The sequence below is a fragment of the Triticum aestivum genome, chromosome 3B (genome assembly GCF_018294505.1).
Source record: "Triticum aestivum cultivar Chinese Spring chromosome 3B, IWGSC CS RefSeq v2.1, whole genome shotgun sequence".
Classification (NCBI taxonomy): Eukaryota; Viridiplantae; Streptophyta; class Magnoliopsida; order Poales; family Poaceae; genus Triticum; species Triticum aestivum.
The window spans coordinates 365,441,741-365,465,745 of NC_057801.1; the positions used below are offsets into that span (position 1 = coordinate 365,441,741).

General features: G+C 49.6%; 1 protein-coding gene across 7 annotated transcripts in view; it reads right to left on the minus strand.

Annotated features, from left to right (window-relative positions):
- LOC123069919 (protein FAM91A1) overlaps nucleotides 1–23,229 on the minus strand; it is a 42,513-nt gene extending 19,284 nt beyond the window's left edge. Inside the window, exons 1-5 of one of the 7 annotated variants that reach the window (XM_044492896.1) lie at nucleotides 6,221–8,151; nucleotides 5,635–6,139; nucleotides 4,775–5,548; nucleotides 3,596–3,713; nucleotides 1,471–1,567 (exon numbers count right to left, since the gene is read on the minus strand). In XM_044492896.1, the coding sequence (XP_044348831.1) occupies nucleotides 1,471–1,567; nucleotides 3,596–3,713; nucleotides 4,775–4,788 (229 nt within the window). In that variant the 5' untranslated portion in view covers nucleotides 4,789–5,548; nucleotides 5,635–6,139; nucleotides 6,221–8,151. Of the gene's footprint in view, nucleotides 1–1,470; nucleotides 1,568–3,595; nucleotides 3,714–3,874; nucleotides 4,741–4,774; nucleotides 5,549–5,634; nucleotides 6,140–6,220; nucleotides 8,152–22,748 lie in introns of those variants that run through there. The other 6 variants (XM_044492895.1, XM_044492900.1, XM_044492894.1 and 3 more) reach the window with 6 other exon arrangements.
- Nucleotides 23,230–24,005: the final 776 nt, after the last annotated feature.

Genomic DNA, 24,005 nt, shown 5'->3' on the forward strand with positions numbered 1-24,005 from the left:
GCAAGGCCGAGCTCGAAGACCATAAGTCGGCTGGGATGAGGAAGACGGCGCACCAGAAGTAGATGGCACCTCAATAGATATAACACGTCGACGACGGGTATAATGGAAAGGAAAGGACGAAAAAGGTGGAATCACTGGAGATAGAGACGAGGAATGTATCGGTGATGAAGGTGGAGAAGGGGAAGGTATCAGTGATGAAGGTGGAGAGTCATGCGATGAGGTAGGAGAAGAAACCGTAGGAGAGGACAGCGTCGGATCCGCAACAGCGGGATGAGGAGTAGGAATACTAGGCACAGAGGGAGGTGTATCTCGAAACATAAGAAAAGAGATGTCCTGCGTGGAAAAGGCCGAGGAGGATGGACGCGGGTAGAAGGGACGAGATTCGTCACAGGTCACATCCCGGGAAATACGCATCCGGCGACCGACAGGATCCCAACACCAATAGCCCTTATGCTCATCACTGTATCCAGGAAAGACACGCTCAATAGACTGAGCGGTTAGTTTGGTGCGTTCACGAGGGGCAAGCAAAACATAGCAAACGCAACCAAACAAACGGAGCGTTGAATAATCACGAGAACGACCAGAAAGACGCTCGAGAGGAATACCACCCTGTAGAGCAGCAGAGCAGCAGATGGCTGAATGTTGATGAGGTAGGTGGAAGTGGTAATAGCCTCAGCCCAAAAGTGGGCCTCGGCCTGGCCCATGAATGGTAGGCCGACGTTGTGAGTACCCCCTAATCCAGGACACCATCAGACGGGGCTCCGAGTGCCCAGCACAGTCCACAGCCCCACTCGCGAGCCTGAACAGCAGGAGCACCACAGCTCCACAAGCAACAATCTTGCAGCCACCCGCGTCCACCAGGCCGTGCTAGGTTAGGTATGTTGGCTAACAAGAGGGGGGAGAGCTATTGCTTTCTACCACCCAAGCGCAACCACCCGCGTCCATGGAGTGAAGCCAAGTCGTTGCGAACGCACCACCCAAGCGCAACCACCGTGAGCACCTGCGCGCAGCCGAGATCCATGTAGGGAGGCGCCCAAGACCGGATGACAGGGGAGGAGAGTTCAACAAACAGCCATTGGCAACCGGCATGTTGTACACTAGGACGTATGTGAAATTTACTAAAATTTTCTTCTACTATCATTAGTGGGTGATGATAGCTGGACATGCTCCAAGTGCATGAGACGCCCATGATAAAGCAAGAGGTGGAAAACCAAAAAACAATTGTGGGGGTTGAGGGGGGGGAGGGGTGAAGGCTGGCACACACCTATCATTACATTTCCCTGTTCTACAAAACTGAACAGATGAAAAACAATTGAATCAACCTGGGATACCAGCAGATTTCAAAGGATGCCTCCATTATTACTTTATAAATGTGGAAATTTTCCAGCAGAAAATAATTAAAACTGATCTGTACGACTGCAGCACAAGATAGAATTCTTTGAAAGAATCTTGCTGTTAACAACAGATTACCGTTCTTCATAGTTTCGAACAGGATGTCACAGTAATATCTGAATGGTGAGATCCTCAATACTCGGCATATATAGTCTGCAAGATGGTATGGGTATAACTGCAAAACATTATGTATGAAGTGAGATATTTGAGCTTTTCAGGTGAACTATTTACCATAGGAGAGTCATTCTTTGTAACAAGCTGGGTTGGGTTAGACTGGTTTCTGTTACATAAACAAAAATGACAGTTCCATGCAAAATGTAATTCCAAGTGCTGTTTCATCTTTTCAAGATAAGAGAATGTTGAATCATACCATATACCCAACAACCATCAGAACACATCAACAAAAGAGCAACATGAGCTTGCAGAAGCAATTACAGAAAAATAATAGAAACTGTAACTGGCAAGATAGTATGAAAACAAGGTATCTAAAATCAAAGAGTAAATTCCACATTTTACCCGTTTGATGTTTACCTCATTTAAAGTTCTCTGACACATTTTACCCCGAAGTTGTTACATTGTGTCAAGTTCAACCCAGTATAATAATTTGCGCCATTTTGGAGCGGCTAGGTCCACTTGTCAGGCTGACATGGCTGGTGACTAGCATTCCAACTAGGAAGCGTAAACCAGTTGGGAGTGTACTACCTACCCACACAACCTGACCGCCTTACCAGCAGCCCATGTGGAGTAACCAGCGAGTGCTGCCGGCGAGCTTTATCGCGTGTTGCCGCTCCTACTTGCCACTGTTTGCTCATCTCTAGCCCACCATGTAGTCTCACAGAGTGAATCTGCCTTGACCATACCACCAAACAGGTGCAGTCTACTGGGCTAAGGTGGGTCTGCGGATTGTGCTGGTGGGCAAGGAAGCAGGTCTGGTCGTGTGGATAGGGAAGACGCACCGAGCTGGTTTGCGCTTTTGAGTTGGGATCCAATTCACTAGCCATGTCATCCAGAGATGTGGGCCTAACTGGTCAAAATCAGAGAAAATTCATTAAATTGGAAAAACTTGACACGACGTAACAGCTACGGGTCAAATGTGACAGCAAAATCCAAATGGGTTAAACACCGTCATATTCCTCAAAAGTTCAAAAAAAACCTTACTGTCCTAATTTTGGTCACAAACTTAATAGTGTGCGCAGGACAGGTCAAGGTGACACCTGGGATAATCTCACTTGCCCAGGGGCCGATGTATCACATTCTATGTGTGGGTCTCTTGGAATTTTGCAAAACATCCCACTGAACCTAGCCATAGCATTTTCTTCCTCCACTCTGTTCACCTTTATGTTGCATTCTTGTGATTTGTCTTCTCTGACAAAGTGAACATGGAGACAAACAGGCTGGCCTGAGAGATAGAGAACATTCTGCTGCGGCGGCCAAGAATCGGCAGCTGATGGAGGTGAATGCTTTGTTCTCCCAAAAAGAGAACATATTTATGGGGACAATGCAAAACTGACTCATTGCCGCCCTATATCTGCAGCCTCGGCTACACAACACCATGACATGTTGATAGGCACGCACGACACAGTGCAATGCAAGTGATTAGATGCTGCCCTTGTTCGGCATGATCTCGTGTATTTTTCCAACCTCTTGCATCACACTGTTAGACTTGGTGTGAGAAAAGGCATCAAATGAAGTTGGTGATGCATGCGTCTCGCAGTTGATGAACAAAAAGGCAGCCACCTTTGACGATTGTCCACCACCATCAGTACTAAACCGGTAAACCGTCCGGGGAAGATTGACGGTGCAGAAGATGAGAAGTTAGAGGAAAGGTGCAGCGATCAGGAGGGGGGCGGTAGGGAAAAAAGATAGTGTGGCATGTCCAGCGGGTAGTGATTTTAAATGTCAGGAGGCCTGAGGCCTGAGCGTGGCACTTGACACTCAGGGTGGCACCTAATTGATCAGGACTGCACCCTTATGGGACCGAAATGAAGATTTGTGAAGTTCTGTGACTTGGTTGCACCCAGCACAAAAGATGTTGTATTCGCACTGTATTTTACTCATAACAGGTTAAAGAAAAGGGTATAGTAATGCGCTAGTGAATGTTTATAAAGAGAGGATTGAAATTTTCCCTCAACAAGTGCCCAACCTTATGCAAAAAAATTATTCTAAAATGTTATCAGGAAAATGGGAGGTATTAGAAACGTACTGCAAGATTGCGCCGGAGATAGCGCATCATTTCTTCATAGTATTCCCCTTCCCTGTAAACTCGACGGGCAAAGCAGGTATTCCATTGTAATCGTTTTCGGATGCAATAATCGACAATCCTGCCACAAAATTAACAACACAAGATTACTCCTGAAATTTAACTCTATATCAAGAACGGGAATCAAGATACGAAGTACTACAAGGGAGTTCTTTGGGAAGGCCTCTTATGAAGGAACCTACAATGATATTTGTAAGACACGAAGTATTGGTACAAAGGTACCTTATTAGAACACCAACCCTTAACTAGAAGGCTCCCTCCTTTACACCCACTCCACAAACATCAATATTTTTATGTGCCAAGTCATGAAGAATGGATTGCACTCCAGCCTCCAAAACCAGCGTACCTCCGCTGACCATGAAGAGTTGTTTGATTTCTCTTTGTTGTTGCAGGATTGTCGTCTCTCGGATGCCCCACCACAACAGCGTATACCTGAGGTAACGCAGGTTCTGAACCCGTCACACCCGCCTGACAAGAACAGGCACAAGCGCCCCTGGATGCCGAAAATGGAGTTCCCCAGATTTGAGGAAGAAGGGTTTCATATTTGGTCACGCATATTTCTTTTGTACCAAATTCCAGAGGCGCTCAAATTGATGTCTGCATCTCTGCACTTGCATGGTAATGCAGCACAATGGTTTCAGGCGTCCCCTCAGTTCAGTGCTGCTATTTTACAGAAATTTTATATGAATGTGCACAGAACTTGTATGCGAGATTTGCTTGTGCTGAAGCAACAGGGACCAGTGGGGTATTGAAGTCAGTTTAACCAATTGGTGTACCAGGTTAGACTGTATGAGGGTGTAGTTAGTGAGACTATGTTAGAGCAACTCTAGCAGACCCCGCATCCCGCCGGCCCGCAAAACTCGTTTGCAGTTCGCGCAAAACCACTTTTGTGGGCCGGCGCGGGCTGGCACAGATGCAGACCCCCCAAACGGATCCGTAAAAAAGTATATTCGCGGAATATGCTTTTTTACGGGTCGGCTTCTGCGGGTTCTGCTCGGGCACCACCACGAAGACCCGCAAACAGAAAAACTGCAAATCTCGCATTTGACATAGGGTTTGGCAAAAAGTTCAAATTCAAACGACATAAACAGTTTGCGCGCAAATAAAAGCGAAGTTCATTACGCAAAAGAGGGCATGCAAAAGGTTTGCGCCCATGTCCGGCATCATCTTGGAGGTCGATCTTCACTCCGCGCCATGGAGTCCATATTGAAGTTCATCGGCGCCACCGAATCCACCTTCGTCGCTTGTTCCAACTCCCGCACCGAAATCATCCACATTGCCACCATATGGAGCAGAGAAAACATCACCAGAACTGGAACACGGACCGGCCGAGGCTACCATTCTCCTCTTCAAGATCTCTCTCCTTGCCATATCATGCCATGTTTTGGTGAGGTCGTCCATGTCATTGCGGTTCATTGACATGATCTTGTTCTCTTCGGCAAGCAACAATGACATCGATTTGTTTTCAGAGGCGTGTGCTTTTCTCTCCTCAATGGCAGCTTTGCGGAGCCCCTCTTCCTTGAGCATTTGCCATTTTTCTTGCTTCTCTTTTGCCTTCTTCTTGGCCAACTCTTTCTAGATCTCCAACGACTTCAACAACATCAACTCGTTTGATTGCACCATGGCATCAATCTTCTCCCTCAAGCTCGATGCTTCTTGCTCTCTCTTGATCTTCTCTCTAGTCTTCTTGTCGCCATCGGGCTTGTGCAAATTTCTTGGGCCATCATCATCTTCATCTTCATCCATGTTTGCAAGTGAGCCTCTCTTTCGTGGGGATTCTCTGTCGATCAACTTCCACTTATCGCACTTTTGGAGCAACTCCCAACAATGCTCTAATTTGAAGAATCTGCCTTCCGAAGCTTCCATGGCCTTGTATCTATGTTGAGCAATCTTGTCCTACAAAATGTGAACAAAGTGATGCAATCATTTCCCATGATATATTATGATGATGCACAACTTGAACAAAGGAAAAACAAACTCACATAATCGGACTCCACGGTGCCACTTGGAGGTGCATTGCGTACTTGCTCCAAGCAAGCTGCCCAACGGCTGCACATAGGCTTGATATTCTCCCAACGCCCTTGAAGCGACCGAAATGTGCGTGGAGTCCTATTGGGATACTTTTTCATAATGCGGAAGTACTGATCTTCGATCCTTTGCCAATATCTCTTGGCGGTTTGAGAAACACCCGTGCATGGATCAAGAGACACCGCACTCCATGCTTGGATCAAAGCTTGATCTTCCAGGATCAAAGCTTGATCTTCCAAGATCGTGTAGTTCTTCGATCTTTGGCTCTTCCCACTCTTTGATTGCGATTCCTCAAACGCGTCCGCTTCGATCTCCTCCAATTCGTCCGCACAACCATGATCATCCACGCCGCCGTCCGTTTCATTGTAGTCGAATGGTTCGAAAGGGGCTTGATCAATGTCAACCGCGTTCGTGTCCAACAAGTTCACGAACTCGGTTGTTGCATTGTTCGAACCACCGCTATAGCGAACGATAACAAGTCACGAGCTATCGACACTAATGGCGAAAATGAAAGGGAATCGCTAGACCGAAGAGGCATACCTTGCAGCCATTTCGTCGAACACCTCGCTCGCGGGGGGAGCGGCACCGTTGAACGGCATCGCCGGAGCACCTCCTTGCGGGGGGATGGAGTGAGAGGTTGAAGGTGGCTTCCTTTTAGCCGGAACCTTCCTCCGCTTTACGCCCGCGGTCTTGCCGGCATTCTCCGCCGCGGCCGGGATCGCACTGCGGCGTTGGCGCCCAGAGCGCGGGCCGTCGCGGCAGGGGCAGCCGGATTCCCGCCCTGCACGACCACGTTGCCCTGCCGCTTGCGGGCCGGCGCGGCGTGTGCTTGGGCGACGGCGGGGGGGGGGGGGGCAACATGGCCGGCGACGAGATCCGCCCGAGGGGAAGGAGCATGCGCGACCTCGACGGTGACGGGGACAGCACGGGGTCGTCCATGGCGGCGAGGAACGGCCGGGAGGAGGAACCGGAGCTTGCGGAGGGGGGGGCAATGGTGGCGGAGGGTGCGGGGAGCGGGAAAGGGCGCGCGGAAATGTCCCTCCCGCCAAATCTCGCGCCGGATAGGGGTTCAGCTCGGGTCGGCCTCCCAACCCATGAAGATAGAGGTTGGGGGAGAAGATTTGCCGCGCCCCGCAAAAAAAATTGCGGGCCGGGGCGGGATGCGGGGTCTGATCGTGCGGATTTTCTGGGCCCGACCCGCAATTTGGCGGTTATTTTGCGGGCCGGGGCGGGATGCGGGGTCTGCTAGAGTTGCTCTTAGTCACTCATTTCATTCTGGACCTGAAAGAAGAAATTAGACATGCCGTTGAGCTCCAGTGCGGTGGAGCGAAGGAGGCGGCTCGGCTGCAGTTGTATTTATAGGAGGAGGGTTAGGCGCGGCTGTGAGTGTTTGTGTTTTGCACGGAAGTCATGACGACGTATTGTTGGGCTATTGAAATCAATCATGCATGAGTCACAATCGGACACTGGCTGATAAGGAAAACCAGATCTTTGAATTTTTCCGGTACTTATCGTGACGGACGAAAATATTGGAACAGGAAACAGATATCAAGAATATGTTCCCTTCTTTGACACAAAGGTACGTGAGACAAGTAGTTTTGTGCATACCGCTTGAGGTTGCGTCCTGGGTTCAAATCCTAGAGACAGGCATTTATTTTTCTAAGCCAGATTGCCGCCACACTGGCAAGCTGACGCAGAGACCCAACGTGGCCCATTAACAGAGTGCGCAAGCAGCGCAGCATGGAGGGGTTGGCCCATGCTTTTCTAAACTGCTATTGTCGCTGCACTAGCGGACAGGCCGACGCAAAGGGCCAACATGGCCCATCAACAAAGTGCGCAAGCCAGCGAGCAGAGCAGTGTGGAGGAGGCGGGCAGCCAGCCCAAGGGCGGTGTGCGATGTTGAAGTGTATATGTAGATTGCCTAGTCCTTTCCATCAGTTCCCTAGTGCATGAAGCTTAACATGGTATCAGGGCTTAAGGTCTTGAGTTCAAGTCCTGGCTTCCGTAATTTATCCAAAAACTGTTGTTGCCTCCCTCTGTGATCACATATAGACCTCTTGAGCTATACCTCTGAGTCTATTCATGTTAGGAGCTAGGGTTCTGCCGGTTCTAGGGCGGAGATTGTAGGGGAAGGATGGAGGAGGACAAGGGCGAGGGCGCAGCGGCCGGCGGCTGGGCTCCGTCCCTGCGCGGTGGAGGCGGCGGCAGCTGTGGCAGGAAGGAGATGGCGCAGGGGAGGAGGCTAGGGTTAGGTCTCCCAGCTCCCTAAGGAAGCCGAGCAATTATGATTGCTTCTTGCTTATTCTCAAAACAGGTTCTTACATGAGTTTATATAATCCTCCTAATCATTGGGCTAAGCCTCTAACACGATGAGATAACTAGGCCAGGCCCCTAACTGCCGGGGCTGTAATATATGCCGCTCATAACATTTCTCCCCGCCTGCACAAACAGCTCGTCCTCGAGCTGGAAGACGGGGAAGCGCTTGTGGAACTCCTCGAGTGATCAACCGTCGCCTAACACCTCCGCGGCAGCTTGGGCGGGCGGGTCGCCGAGGCCGGCGGCGGCGGCCTCAATGTAGTCTGCGGCCTCCAGGTAGAAGGGTCGCGGGCAGACGTGGCCGGGCACGTAGGGCTCGTCGCAGTTGAAGCACAACCCTTGGCGGCGACGCTTGAGTTGCTCGGCCGAGGTGAGCCGGCGGAACGGGCGCGTCGCGGTCGCGGCGAGGGGTGCCGTGGAAACCTGAGCAGGCCGACCCTGCGCGGGAACGTCCGGCCCGGGTGGCGACCCAGCGGTCCGGGACGGTGATGCCTGCTGGATGGCCACCGCGCGGCACTCGAATGCGCGGGCGTAGTACATGGCCGTCTGGAGGTCCTGGGGTCCCCGTAGCTCCACGTCGACGCGGATATGATCCGGCAGACCGCCGACGAAGAGCTCGGCCCGCTGGCGAGCCGTTATGCCGGGCGCGTGGCACGCCAGGGCCTGAAAGCGGTCGGCGAAGTCCTGCACCGTGGAGGTGAAGTGGAGGCGGCCGAGTTCCGCCAGCCGGCTCCCGCGTATCGGCGGCCCGAAGCGAAGGAGGCATAGCTCACGAAAGCGCTCCCATGGGGGCATGCCGCCCTTGTCTTGCTCGAGGGCGTAGTACCACATCTGAGCGACGCCCCGAAGGTGATATGAGGCAAGCCAGGTGCGTTCTGACGCGAGCGTGCGTTGCCCCCGAAAGAATTGCTCACGCTGGTTGAGCCAGTTGAGGGGGTCCTCGGCGCCATCGTAGGTGGCGAAGTCGAGCTTGGCGAAGCGCGGCGGTGTTTGAGCATGAGCGCCATGAGCGTACGGCTCGGCGGTACGGGGCAACGAAGAGGATGGCTGTGACGCCCGGGTAATTAATCTACAGTAATCCCCGCTAATGATGCCACGTCACCTCGGTTACTGTGGATAAACTCGCGTTAGTTCGGAACCTAGTTCGAATTTCAAATTCAAAATCGAGCAAACAATAAAAAGTTTCAAATATTTAAAATTTAAATGTTCGGAGTGAACCAAATAATACATAGGTAATTATGGTGGAGAAACCAAACTTTGATAAAATGTTTAAAGGCCCTAAAACAAATTAAAACAATAGTGAAAACAATTAAACAAATGCCTATTGAATTTATAAAATGCTAACGCTATTTTATTATGGGTTAAGAATTAATCTCGTAGTAGTTTATTGGTAAATACAAATTAGGCACTAGTGGTAATTTTATAAAACTGAAAATAAAAGAAACTACAACTAAAAAGAGAGAAGAAAATATATATAAAAAAAAAGAAAACAGAAAACAAGCAAACAAAAAAAAGGGAAAAGAAAACAGGACACCCCCCCCCGCTGGGCCAAGTGGCCCAGCTGGCCTCAGCCTCCCGAACGGGCTGGCCCGCCCCACGGCCCAGCCGGCCGCCCCCTGGCCTATAGGCCACCCACACCCTAGAAACCCTAACCCCCACTCCCACTCGTCCCACTCCTCTCTCCCCCTCCCCACGACCGCACGCCCCTCTTCCCTTCCTCGATCCAGATCGGGATCGGGGGGGACGAACCTCCCCACGGCGCTCGGACCCTGTCGCCTCGTCCTCGCCACCGAGCGGCGCCGAGCACCGCCACCCTCCCCCTCGCCTTCTCCTCGACGGACCCCCGCCCGACGCCGTCACCCGTCGCCTCCATCTCGCCCTTGTCCGTCGCCGCCGCCTGGTGCCGCCTCGACCCCGCCCCGCCTCTCCATCGCCGGGCGCCTCCCCTTCCCCCACTTTCCCACTCTCCTCTCGGTCCCATCTGGATCGGGGAGAGGCCCGACCCCGTCGCCCCCGGATTCCGTCGGTCGGAACGCCGCCTCGCCGCCCTCCTCCTCAACGGACCTCGTCGCCGGACTGCCTCCCCGTCGCGCGCCGTCTCCGTCCTCCTCCTCACGCCCCGCTGCCACGAACCCTACATCCCCCCGTGAGCACCCCCCTTCGCCCCCTCTCCCCTAGGCCGCCACGGTCACCGCCCTCCCCGCCCGCGGTCGACGCGCTCCGGCGCCGCCCGTTGCGCGCTCGCCGCGCTCCCCTCGACCGCGCCCCTGGACGCCCCTCCCGCACACCTCTTGCCTCGCTCCGGTGCCGCGCTCGTCGCGCCCCGGCCCGCGCTCATCGTGGCCTCGCCCGCGCCTTCCCGGTCCGGCGCCGTGGCCGCTGTTGCGCCCGCCGGCCACGCCCTGCCGTGGCCCGCCTCCCCTCTCGCCTGCAGCCGGCGCCCAGCCCGCCTCGCCGGTGCTGGCGCGCGCGCCTGCGGCGGCCGCCCGGGTTCGCCCGTTAGCGGGTGGCGACCGCACCCTGCACCCAACGCCCGCAAGGCCCCATGGGCCACTGACCACAGGGGCCCGCCCCCATAACGTTTTATTAAAAAAAAAAAAGGGAAAAGGAATTTAGATAAATATAATTAATAAAAATAATAATGAATAAAATTAATTAATTAATTAATTAAGTAAATAATTAATTTAATTAATCCTGATTAATTAAACCTAATGACTAATTAACCTAATTAACTACTGTTAATTAAACTTAATAACTAAGATAATTAGTTAACAGAGTATGACGAACGGGACCCACATGTCAGGTTGACCAAGTCAACCCTGATGACTGCTGACGTCAGCATGACATCATGCTGACGTCATAAATCCATTTTTTTGAATTAATTAATTAATTAGTTAAATTCCAGAAATTAATAAAATCTTTAGAAAATCATATCTTTTAATCCGTAACTCGGATTAAAATATTTTCAACATGAAAGTTGCTTAGAACGACAAGACGAATCCGGATACGCAGTCCGTTCGTCCGCCACACACCCCTAACCTATCGAACCCGCAACTTTCCCCTCCGGCTCCTGTGCCCGAAAACGCGAAACACGGGGAATACTTTCCCGGATGTTTCCCCCCTTAACCGGTACCACCTCATACCACGTTAGGGCACACCTAGCACCGCTTATTGTCGCGTCACGCATCGTCATGTTTATGTTTGCATTGTATTCATTGTTTCTTCCCCCTCTTATCTCCGGTAGACTACGAGACCGACGCTGCTGCTGCCCAGTTCGACTACGGAGTTGACGACCCCTCCTTGCCAGAGCAACCAGGCAAGCCCCCCCCCCTTGATCACCAGATATCGCCTATTCTACTCTATACTGCTTGCATTAGAGTAGTGTAGCATGTTACTGCTTTCCGTTGATCCTATTCTGATGCATAGCCTGACATTGTCGCTACATCTGTTGATACCTTACTTGCAATCCTAAATGCTTAGTATAGGATGCTAGTTTATCATCATTGGCCCTACATTCTTGTCAGTCTGCCTTGCTATACTATTGGGCCGTGATCACTCGGGAGGTGATCACGGGTATATACTATACATACATACATACTATACAGATGGTGACTAAAGTCGGGTCAGCTCGAAGAGTACCCGCGAGTGATTCACAGATTGGGGGCTGCAAGGACCTTTGTCCCGACGGCCCTCTGTGTGGATCTTTGTGGCGGAGCGACAGGGCAGGTTGGGACCGCCTAGGAGAGAGGTGGGCCTGGCCCTGTTCGGCGTTCGCGGATACTTAACACGCTTAACGAGATCTTGGTATTTGATCTGAGTTGGCTACGAGCCTATACGCACTAACCATCTACGTGGGAGTAGTTATGGGTATCCCGACGTCGTGGTATCAGCCGAAGCACTTCAGACGTCAGCGACGGAGCGGCGCGCGCCGAATTGGACTGGAACGCCACTAGGCTAGGTCTGCTTTCGGCCGCCCACGCAACGTGCAGGTGTGCTCAGGGCGATGGGCCCAGACCCCTGCGCGCTTAGGTTTAGACCGGCGTGCTGGCCTCTCTGTTTTGCCTAGGTGGGGCTGCGACGTGTTGATCTTCCGCGGCCGGGCATGACCCAGGAAAGTGTGTCCGGCCAAATGGGATCGAGCGTGTTGGGTAAGTTGGTGCACCCCTGCAGGGAAGTTAATCTATTCGAATAGCCGTGATCTTCGGTAACAGGACGACTTGGAGTTGTACCTTGACCTTATGACAACTAGAACCGGATACTTAATAGAACACACCCTTCCAAGTTCCACAGACAACCCGGTGATCGCTTTTCTACAGGGCGACGAGAGGAGGATCGCCGGGTAGGGTTATGCTATGCGATGCTACTTGGAGATGCTGCTTGGAGATGCTACTTGAAGATGCTACTTGGAGGACTTCAATCTACTCTCTCCTACATGCTGCAAGACGGAGGCTGCCAGAAGCATAGTCTTCGACAGGATTAGCTATCCCCCTTTTATTCTGGCATTCTGCAGTTCAGTCCACCGATATGGCCCTTTACACATATACCCATGCATATGTAGTGTAGCTTCTTGCTTGCGAGTACTTTGGATGAGTACTCACGGTTGCTTTCTCCCCCCTTTTTTCCCCTTTCCTTTCTTTCTGGTCGACGCAACCAGATGCTGGAGTCCAGGAGTCAGACGCCACCGTCGACGGCGACCCCTACTACACCGGAGGTGCCTACTACTACGTGCTGCCCGCTGACGACGACCAGGAGTAGTTTGAAGAATCCCAGGCAGGAGGCCTGCGCCTCTTTCGATCTGTATCCCAGTTTGTGCTAGCCTTCTTAAGGCAAACTTGTTTAACTTATGTCTGTACTCAGATATTGTTGCTTCCGCTGACTCGTCTATGATCGAGCACTTGTATTCGAGCCCTCGAGGCCCCTGGCTTGTATTATGATGCTTGTATGACTTATTTATGTTTTAGAGTTGTGTTGTGATATCTTCCCGTGAGTCCCTGATCTTGATCGTACACATTTGCGTGCATGATTAGTGTACGACTGAATCGGGGGCGTCACAATGGCGTCGGTCCGGTGTGCACAGGTGCCTGCTGGGAAGCGGTGGCCCATCGAATCCAGCGTGGAAACCCACGGCGCCGAAGGGCCCGCCGTACAGCAGGGAGGGCGCCGGCTGGTCCGCGGCCATGGTGTAGACTGGCGGCGGTGACGTCCCGGCCAACCACGCCGGAAGCTGTGACGGCGAGGGCGGCAACCGCACTTGCTGAATCGGCACGCCCGCCGGCGCGGTTGTAGTCAGCCCGGCCTGCGCGGCAGCTGCTGCTGCATGGAAACGGCAGAGGCGGCGGGCGCCGCGATGGCCGCAGCCGGCCATTGTGGCCAGAGCGGGACGGTGGAGGGGGCTGCAGCGGCCCAACCAGCGCCGCGGTGGCCCCTGGGTGCGGCGGCTGCCAGGCTGCCAGGGCGGTGGCGGCGGTAGTTGCAACTGTGGCTACAGCGGCCCGGCGAGCGCGGCGGAGACCGCCGGGGGCGGCGGCTGCCACGGCAACAGCATCGGTCGAGTGGCAATGGTTGGTACGCGGCTGGCGGCAGCCCGTAAGGCCCTGCCAAGGAGAGGCAGATCCCCTGGACGACTGTGACGAGATCGTTGAGGACGCCGATGATTTCCGCCGGGGAGTAGACCAGCGCCGCGGTGGAGGGGGGCGGCGACTGGCCGATGGAGGCGCCGGCGTTGGAGCCCAGCGGCGCGGTGGAGAGGAGCAGCGGCGGTGCGGTGGTGGTGGGCAGCGGCGGATGGTTGGTGGTGAAGACATGGTCGAAACCGAGCTACCCGATACCAAGGTGTTAGGAGTTAGGGTTCTGCCGGTTCTAGGGCGGAGATTGTAGGGGAAGGATGGAGGAGGACAAGGGCGAGGGCGCAGCGGCCGGCGGCTGGGCTCCGTCCCTGCGCGGTGGAGGCGGCGGCGGCTGTGGCACGAAGGAGATGGCGCAGGGGAGGAGGAGGCTAGGGTTAGGTCTCCTGGCTCCCTAAGGAAGCCGAGCAATTATGATTGCTTCTTGCTTATTCTCAAAACAGGTTCTTACGTGAGTTTATATAATCCTCCTAATGATATAATTGGGCTAAGCCCCTAACACGATAAGATAACTGGCCAGGCCCCTAACTGCCTGGGCTGTAATATATGCCGCTCATAACAATTCACGTGTTGACTTCGCGCATCACACGTGAGAGAGGGTGTTGAAGTGTACATGTAGATTGCCTAGCCCTTTCCATCAATAAGACATGGAGCAATAGAAGCAGTTTTCAAGAAAAACGGTCAGAAAAAATCATCAAAACATGAAACAATGGAGGTGAGGTGGGAGATGGAGTGCCAAGGAACAAAAGAAACATAAGATAGCACTCTACATATTCTTGCATGATCTTATAACAATAAAATGACAAATAAATCATGGTGATTGCATATAGCATATTTATGCCCCATTACAACACACGGACAATAATTTTTTCCTTTATCTCTCCGGCGCAACATAACTCTTATGGGCCAAAAATACAAGGCAGTCCAAGCCAAAAAAGGAGGAAGAGAAAAAAGTAAAGGCATGTCTCATCCTATTACTCATTGCCTAGTCCACATGATCTTTTATGATTACATATAAATTTTGTCGCGATGTAGTACAAAACAATTGTCTTAATATTGTGGGTACCGCGTATGCTAGATTTTTAACGCAGATGGTGAGGTAATAAAGCTTTCATTTTCTAAAAGAATGAATATGTACGCTAGAACCTCGTCTTTCTTCGACATTTTTGATGAACTTATGAGTTTTTTTCGGAACGTGCATGAGAATTGCGCGTTCATGAATTAAGAGAGAAAGCAAGTTTAAGAATTACAAGAGGCCGGCCCTTAGGCTAGCCGAAACCCTTGTCAACCATCCACCACACACACCTAAGACAGACTACTCTCAGTCGCCCACGACTCCATGAATTACCCGCCTCTTCTGCTGCGCAAACTACCACACTTTCCACTCATCAGCGATGTGAGCTGTTATCCACTAGTGGTCAAGGAGATTTTGTCAAAAACACTCCAGCCCCTTTCCTTCCAGATGGAGTTTAGCACTAGGAGGATGTAAGAGTTCAGCTCCTTCCTTGCCGCCGCGGTGGTGTTACTAGTCGTTGTCCACCAGTCCACCACCACGCCCTGTTGGGATGGGGTGAAGCTTTCCCAGCCCTTAACCCTCAACACCTCCAACCACACCGTGCGCGCCAAAGAGCATTCCACAAGCAAATGATCAAGAGTTTCAGGCTCTTGGAGACACATCGGGCAGCTCGGCTGGTGTGGTAGGCCCCTTGCGGCAAGGCGATCAGAGGTCCAGCCCCTATTCTTGACGACCAACCACGCGAAGAACTTCAATTGTGGCTGCGCCCAAGAGTTCCAAACTTCATTTGCTACAGGCATCTCAGTTAAGCCAAAGAAGAAAGCACGGTAGGCAGTCCTTGCCGAGTAGCACCCAAATTCCTCCGAATGCATCTGAATGTGTCTGGCTCGCCGTTCATGTGTTCGGCCTCCCTCTACACGCTACCCCATGACCTGCAGAATTAATGATCATGGCAATTGTAAATTGCCCCACAAGCCATTGAGCATCACCCTCATGGATGCCGACATCGAAGAGATCCAATATCTCCACCTCACACCAGAACCGCTGTGGTCGAGCACCTCCAGGAGAAACGGCCAAGCAAGCGAGTCGAATGCCTTTGCCACGTCCAGTTTGAGAAACAACGACGGCACCTGCTTCCTGTGTAAAACCTTAACCGTCTGGTGGACCAAGGCGAAGTTGTCCTGAATACTTCTTCCTGAAGTAAAATGTACTCTGATTGCGCCCCACTAGACTGCCCAACTTTTTTGCAAGAAGGCCCGCAAGAATCTTTGTGATGATCTTTGCAAAACTATGAAGAAGGCTTATGGGGCAGTAATCGCCAATGTCCACCGCATCCTCCTTTGGTAGCAGGATGATTAGGGCTTCGTTAAGCAATTCAAAGTTGCGGTTATCCCCATGAAAGAACTGTTGCACTGCGGCCAGCACCTCCGCCTTGATGATATCACACATTACTTGGTAAAATTGTGTCGGAAACCCAACTGGCCCAGGGGCCTTGTCGGCCGGCAACGATTTGATGGCCTTCCAAACCTCCTTCGCCATGACAGGTTCGTCAAGCTCCGCAAGCTCCTCATGAGATAGATCCAACTCCGCCAAGTTAACCGTGTGCTTCCTCTCGGCCGTGCTTCCCAACAGCTGCACGAAGTGGCTGAAGGCGAGCTTTTCCATGCCCTCTTGATCGATGCATTGTACCGCCCCCTTCCTCAACTTAAACTGATGTTACGCCGCTGACGCTTTGCCGCATTTGCATGAAAGAACGTTGTGTTCTCATCCCACTCGGAAAGGTAAGTGATACGCGAATTCTGACACGCAATGGTTCACTGCAGGAGGCCAGACCCGAGCATTTCCGCTTGAGATCTGCCCGAAGCCATCTTTTGCTGGGTATTGAGCACTCTGTCACCTTGAGATTCATTTTAAAAATTAAGATCTACTAACATCAACGGGCTGTGGATCTAGGAAATTAATCATGTTGCATACTTGTGGGAATGAGTTAACTCTATTTTTCCTACTTATACACATATTCTAGCCAAGGTTTACGAGTCGACGAGTCGTTCCGAGGTAGAGACTCATAGACTAATCGAGACTAGTCTAGACTAATGCTAGACTAGTCGACATGGTACTGTAGTACTCGGCTACTAATACCTAGTGGTAGTATGTAGTATATACTAACAGTACAGTATGCAATAAAACCAGCCACTGTCTAAATAATTGAGCTATGCAGTGTTCTGGGCCCAAGTGGGTATGCAATAGGACCAGCCACTGTCTAAATACTAGCCCAGCACCACGCAGCAGCCCCCAGCTGGCCCATTTGGGCCCAAATGGCCAGCCTACTTAGCCCCCGGCCACTGGAACCCTAGCTCCCGACCTCTCCAATCACCGCCGCCAGTGCCACCACGCACGGGAGCACGCGCGCACGCGACCCGCGCCTCTTGCCGCCTTCCGCCCGTCCCGGCCGCTGCCGCCGGCGAGCCCGCCGACCACCACCATGCCTCCTCCTTTCCTCTCCTCTCTCTCTTCCTTATCTCTCGTCTCAAGGCTGCGCGCCCCTACGGGTCACGGCCATGGCCGTCGCCTGAGCACGAGCTCCGACCGGCCGCCACACCTGGCTGCGCCATCCGCCGTCCCGATGGTGGGTGGCGGCGGCGGTGGCAGGGCAGTGGGTGCGGGTGGCGCCTCGTCCCAGATGAGGCAGCTCTTTTTTTTCAGTCGTTAGACTCGTATATGTCGACTAGTCCAGACTAGTCGTCGACTAGTCCATCCACGGCTCGACTCGTATTTGTAGTCTACACGAGAAAATGAGTCGACATCCACTCTGCGACTCGTACACTAGTCGAGCGACTAGTCTAGACTAGTCGTTCGACTCGTAATCGTTTATTCTAGCACGTGCGCACGTTATTAGACTTACTTGGAAACAAATCTAGCACATGGATTTCACTTCCTTTTGCATATACTCTCTCCCTTCCTTTATAAGGTGTATTTGTTTTTTCAAAAGTCAAACGAGTGCATGTTTGACTAAGTTTTTAGAAATAATATATGAATATCCACAATATGAAATTTATATATTTGATGCATCATGAAAAGTAGTTTCACATTTTATCTATTAGGTATTGCAGATATTGTTGTTTTATTCTATAATCTTGGTCAAACATTGAAATGGTTGACTTGCACAAAAATCAATACAGCTTATATTCTGGAACGGAGCGACAACAGACCTCTACATACAGAACATAACAGTTGCATTGGTGTCATGGCTAGCTCGTTCTACAAACAATTGGTTGGTCCTAGGTTCAAATCACAGGAAACTATATTAGAGTTACATGTTGTATGCTCTGTAAAGAAACCGAATATCATGTGCTTCACAGACTTCGAGGGAACTTGACAGGCTTGGTTCACTTTCACCCAATCTACCTATACCAAAAAAAAAGCTTTCACAAGCTTATACGAGAGGTAACAAGAGAGTCCATCTTTCACCTATGATGTACTCTAAACCCAAGCCCTGCAATGTTCCACACCAAACTGAGACCATCACATGCCACTCTGAAGCCTCCTACCTGAATGCAGCTAGTAAGGATGAGAGCTAGGGAAGTGCCAGGTATATAGCTCAACCTGTGTCGAATTGTCTCTACTGATTAATTGTAGTCGCTTTTTGAACTCAAAAGAAACCACCACGGATTGCAGGTTGCAGCAGAGCGAAACCATGGAGAGTTATGAGAGGAAGCTGTGTTCGGTACGGCTCCTGCTCTCAGATTTGTACCGGGGTCGAGGGAGCAGAGTCGAACGCCCGGGCTCCGAAAAATACGATCCGCGGATCGGCAAGGAGCGGAGCAGAAAATACACTAGCGCGGAGGAGCGACCAACAGGTCGATTCTATTTTTGTGGAATCCAAAAGGCACAGATAAGTTAAGAGATATTACCCACCATTGCCATTACTAACCCCTAAAATCTCATACCGCTTTGCTTAATCTGTTCCATCTCCTCTCTTTCTCTCGTACGAGGAACAAGAGAGGCGACCGGCGGCAGCCACGGCCGACACTGAGGCCGTGACCGACGGCAGCCACGGCCGTCACCGGAGACCGACGAAGGCGACCTGCTACACCGCTGACTCACTTCTTCCATTTATCCTGTTAAGGTATGGTTCCCAGCCCCAAACCCTAGGCTGTAGATTGGTTCGTGTTCACCTGCCCCCATTGCTTGTATCAAGATTTTCCCATCCCCTCTCTAATTCCAACACGACATGAGCCAAGATTGATTGAGGAACTCGGTTTCATAGAAAATCATGTATATTCAAGATAGATTTCAGATTGGCTGTAGATAACTAGTACGAAGTGCAGATGTACGCCTCTCACTAGCTGATTACTGAATGTGAGTGTGTTCTGTTCCTTTTATATATATGCTGCTAATGAGTCGCTTCCCTAAATAATAGATTAGACGTACTATCAGATTTCTTAGTAATAGTACTAGCTAATTTATTTATTGTGAGGTACTTATGCCTTCATATATATGAGTAATAATACTAGAAGACTTATTCCGTGCATCTCCAACTTCATTTAATTTTTATTAGCAGCTGGTACCGTTGCTTATGTGGATTTATGCCGAACACAGTAGCAATGGAAGCAACTGCTGAGTGGAATGAAGAACACACTCGCTTGGTTTGTGAGTTGTTCAAGGAACAAGTTGAGGCTGGAAATCGCCCAAATACACATATGAATAATACTGGGTATATGACAGTGATTGATAAATTCTACCAGAAGACTGGAATACAGTACAACAAAAGACAGTTTAAGAACAAATGGGATAAACTAAAAAGTGCGTACTACATTTGGAAGAGTTTGAAAAAGGAGGCAGGTATGGGCTGGGATTCTGTGCAGCAAACGGTTACAGCTTCTGCCGAGCGTTGGAAAAAACTATAAAAAGTGAGCTACTAGTCGTTTTTTATTTTCTGCACATACAAAACATGCTTCACCATCCGTGGATGTCTAACGTTTAGTACTTGGCGTTGACAGAAATACCAAGGTTGTGGTAGGTTTCAGAAGGCTGGACTTCAAAATGAGGACCTTTTGGCCAAGACCTTTGAAGATTTGCGCAACACTGGTGAAGACCATTGGTCTCCTGCTAATGGTAGCTTGCCTCAAAGTCCTCAGAATGTTGATGCTGAAGACCACAGAGATGAGAACGAGGACAAAGAAAGTGAGGACGAAGAGGAGTCGCCAATTATTAATAATCTCTACTCTTATAAAAAACAAGTTGGTGATGATGGTGTGCCTGCCATCTTGCAATATAGACCGTCCGATCTATATCTGACGGATAGAAAGCAAACTATGGCAATTTTGCAAAAAGATACCCGCGCCTCTCTCCACATTTGCAGATAAGGCCTTCCCTCGTTCATCCTTATCTCCCACAACCTCATTGTTGAGCAATTAAAAAAGGAAGCCTCTGGAACAATTTGGCATGGTGGCCGCTGTCGGCGTCGTCCATCCCCATGCCTCCGCTCAGTCCGACCACCAATCACCACCACGCCACACTCCTCCTCACCTTATCTCTCCTCTTTCTCGAGATATCATTAGTTTTTACACATCGGATTACTCCTGCATGGGTCAATCACAACAGGTGTTTTATAAAAAATGCATCTTGCTGTTCCGTGCAATGCGCGGGCATCTTGCTAGTAAAGGAAAAAGAGCAGGTGGTCCTATAGACGGAAAAGGAAAAAAGTCAAGGAGTGGTTCTGTGATCATGCAAGACCATTTGAACGAAATTGTTGAGCTGAGCAAGAATTCGCAAGCAGCCATTGAATCCATTGCTCAGAAGAGAGAGGATGCCTCAGTTTGTACCATCAAAGATGCCATGACTCTGGTTACAGAATGTGGTGGTGTCATTCGCACTAATGAGCACTTCATTGCTTCTGATATTTTCGTAAAGGAGCAAAGAGAAATGTTTATGACCATACCTGATGCTCGTGCACGATTTGACTGGCTTAAAAGGAAATATAATGCCAAGTATGGCAAATAGATTATAATATTTTGGTTGTAATTGTTAAGGCATTCCTATAAGTAATATGCCTTCAACACTCCTATCTTTCAAGTTGCATTTAGTAATTTATTTGGCTTGTAAGACCCTGTCCGGTTTGTCACAAATTATCTATATGAATACAGTCATTTGAATCTTATTCCTATTTATGTATGTCATTATTGCCATCGACTCGTTTCTCATTGTGAATTGTCTCATGTGTGTTATGTGCATAGATGTCCTCAAGCGGAAGTGATAGTGGAGGGAGTAATTACTCAAATGAAGAGCATGACGAAGATGTACAGCTGATGCACCTACATGAAATGATGATAAGCAATCTTGCTTCTGCTGTAACTGTTGTTGAAAAGTACCACATGACCTACTTGGATAAGAATGAACCTAGGACTTCAATTCTCAGTGGAATGGGCTGGGTGAAAGAAACCTTGCGCACTCCAAGGGAGAGCCACCGCATGTTTTGTATGAATTCTACAATGTTTCACAATCTGCATGATCTTTTGGTGAGTACGTATGGTCTGAAATCAACTACGCATATGAGTACATTTGAAGCTCTAGCACTCTTCTTGCACATTTGTGATGAATGTCACTCAAATCGGGGAGCGCAAAATCGATTTAAGCATTCCGGTGACACAATCAGTAGAAAGTTTGATCTTGTTCTGCACAGCTTGGTAAAGATGTCTAAAGATTTTGTGCGACCAAAAGATCCAAACTTCTCTACTGTTCATGATAGAATCAGAAATGATAGGAGGAAGTGGCCACATTTCAAAGACTGCATTGGAGCTATTGATGGAACCCACATATTTGCAACTGTTAAGCCTAAGGATGTCATTAGATATATTGGCAGATCAGGTAGTACAACTCAAAATGTGATGGCTGTATGTGATTTTGACATGCGCTTCACATATGCGTCTATTGGCCAGCCAGGTGCTATGCATGATAGTGTGCTTTATCATGCATTAGACGGAGATAAAGACATCTTTCTGCATCCTCCAGAAGGTATTTTTCTACCGTATGTTCATATCAGATTGTGTATTATTGCATCTATTTCATGTTGCTGTGACTTACACATCTATATTTTAGGAAAATATTATCTTGTTGATGCTGGCTATCCAAATCGTCCAGGCTATTTGTCACCATTTAAGGGCCAAAGATATCACGTTCCTGACTTCCGAAGAGGTGTTGCTCCTAGTGGCGAGAAAGAAAAATGTAACCATCTGCACTCAAGTATTCGGAATGTCATTGAGAGAACTTTTGGTGTATGGAAGATGAAATGGCGAATTCTTCTCAACATGCCAAGCTACCCATTGTACAAGCAAAAGATGATTGTTGCAGCAACCATGGCTTTGCACAATTTCATAAGGGAGCATGGTATGACTGATAGGCATTTTCATAGATTTGATCGGAGTCCTAACTATGTTCCGACAATACCGACGAGGTATAGGAAATATATTATTTCCAAGATGCATCAGACTCATCAAATCAAGCACGAGTGATAGGTCAATGGATAAGTTCCGTGACGACCTTGCAAAGGCAATTGCTGAATCTACAAGCTAGATGTTGTGAATATTTTCTATGTCATACTATTTTTTGTTCCGAGACAACTATGGGTAGAACATTTTATTTCATCTATTTAGATTGATCATGTTCATTATATACACTTGGAAAAGCTGCTACACATATAACATATATTGTTATATACATTCACCACTCTGTTGTTGTGTGATAATCATGGGACCACTTGTAGCACACACATGTGATGGTTATAATTGCAATCAACGTACGATGATGCTTCAGAAAAACTCAAAATGAATTGTTAACTAACGCTCAATATTCCTATTCCTATATAATATGTTAATGTTCACAACATGTCATGGTATGCCGGACGTATATGCAGAGGGGTGACAAAAGTATCACAATCAAGGGCAGTATGGTCTATTTATTCCTAAACCCACAAATCAGTGTTTTAGGAGCCAACTGATAGCCGAACACTTTTGTAAAGCTGATCCAGATCCTTATGGGAGTGGATTCTTGGAGGATCAGGAGCAAGGAGCTGTAAAATGAGGATCTGGAGCTCTAACGAACAGGCTCTAAATACCTGCGGTGCCACTCGTCCTTGGTGTGGAGAGTGGACTGGAGACGCTTGGGGAGGGACTCCCACGGGCACTCCTCCCGGATCGCTTTCACTACCATCTGCTCCTCGACCGCCGCCGACATCGGGTCTCCGCCGCGCGATGGCTTGGTGAGCGGGTGTGGTGGATCTGACCACGCGCTAGCGAGATCAGACCAAGATCTCGCCGTGTGGGGTGGGAAGGGGACTAGGGAGCTTGGGATGCCTAAGCCGGTGCGTGCTTCCCGCGGTGATGCGTCGCTGTGGTGGGGGTGGGGAGTAGTAGGAGGACCGTGGAGAGAGGGAGGACTTCACCTGTCCAGCTAAACCGCAGACGAAGCTTTGAAACTTGCCGACTACCATGTCAAACGGGTCTCCTCACTACTTCACGTCATGTCCAGTTTTCGCCTTTCTCGGAGAGGATATATACACTACGTTTCTCATGGCCCAAAGGCAAAAACGATAGTAGAGTATGTTTAAAGAAGTGTATATGCTGTGCTAAACTTTTTGATTCGGCTAACTAGAAACGGTTCGACCTCGACAGGGATTCAACATCGGCCACCTTCACCATTTTGACATCCTAACCGTAAGCAAGAACAGTAACATCTATATAATCTTGGTATCGTGATATCCCATCATTGTACATTCTTCTTGTCATAGTATTGTTAACCCCCGAGTCATTTTGCGTCACTTGCCTATTGAGACTAGCCATTTGAGTATTGCCGGCAACGTTGCTTGTGTACTTTAGTGATCATCGATTCCTTTGCATACATACCTCATCTTGGTATCATCATATCATCTCTTGTGTCACAAGGTTGTTCCTACATATACAAAAATGTTATCTTGGTTCGAAATTTTTGCATAAGTGATCATATAAAGAAACTTTTAAGCAAAGAGAAAACAAAGAGCTTGTAAGCAATAGCCATAGCATCACCACATTGCATATCATACTACCATATTGATCATCTTGGATCATCGTGTGCGAAGCACCGGGAATCATATATACATAACATATTTGGGATATAAGTCGTTGCATTTTTGTCTCTTATAGGTTGTGCACAAGTGTCGTATCCGCCTATTAAGACATTTTGCTAGCGTCTCTCTAGAGTTGTGCAACAAGAGCATTCCGTGGATTCCCCATTTTGAGCTCATTCCTTGGTTGCACGACCCTATTTATCTATCAGTGTGTGTGTGTTTCCGTGTGCCATTCGTTGCTCTTGGTCTACTTGTTTCACTTGTGAATTT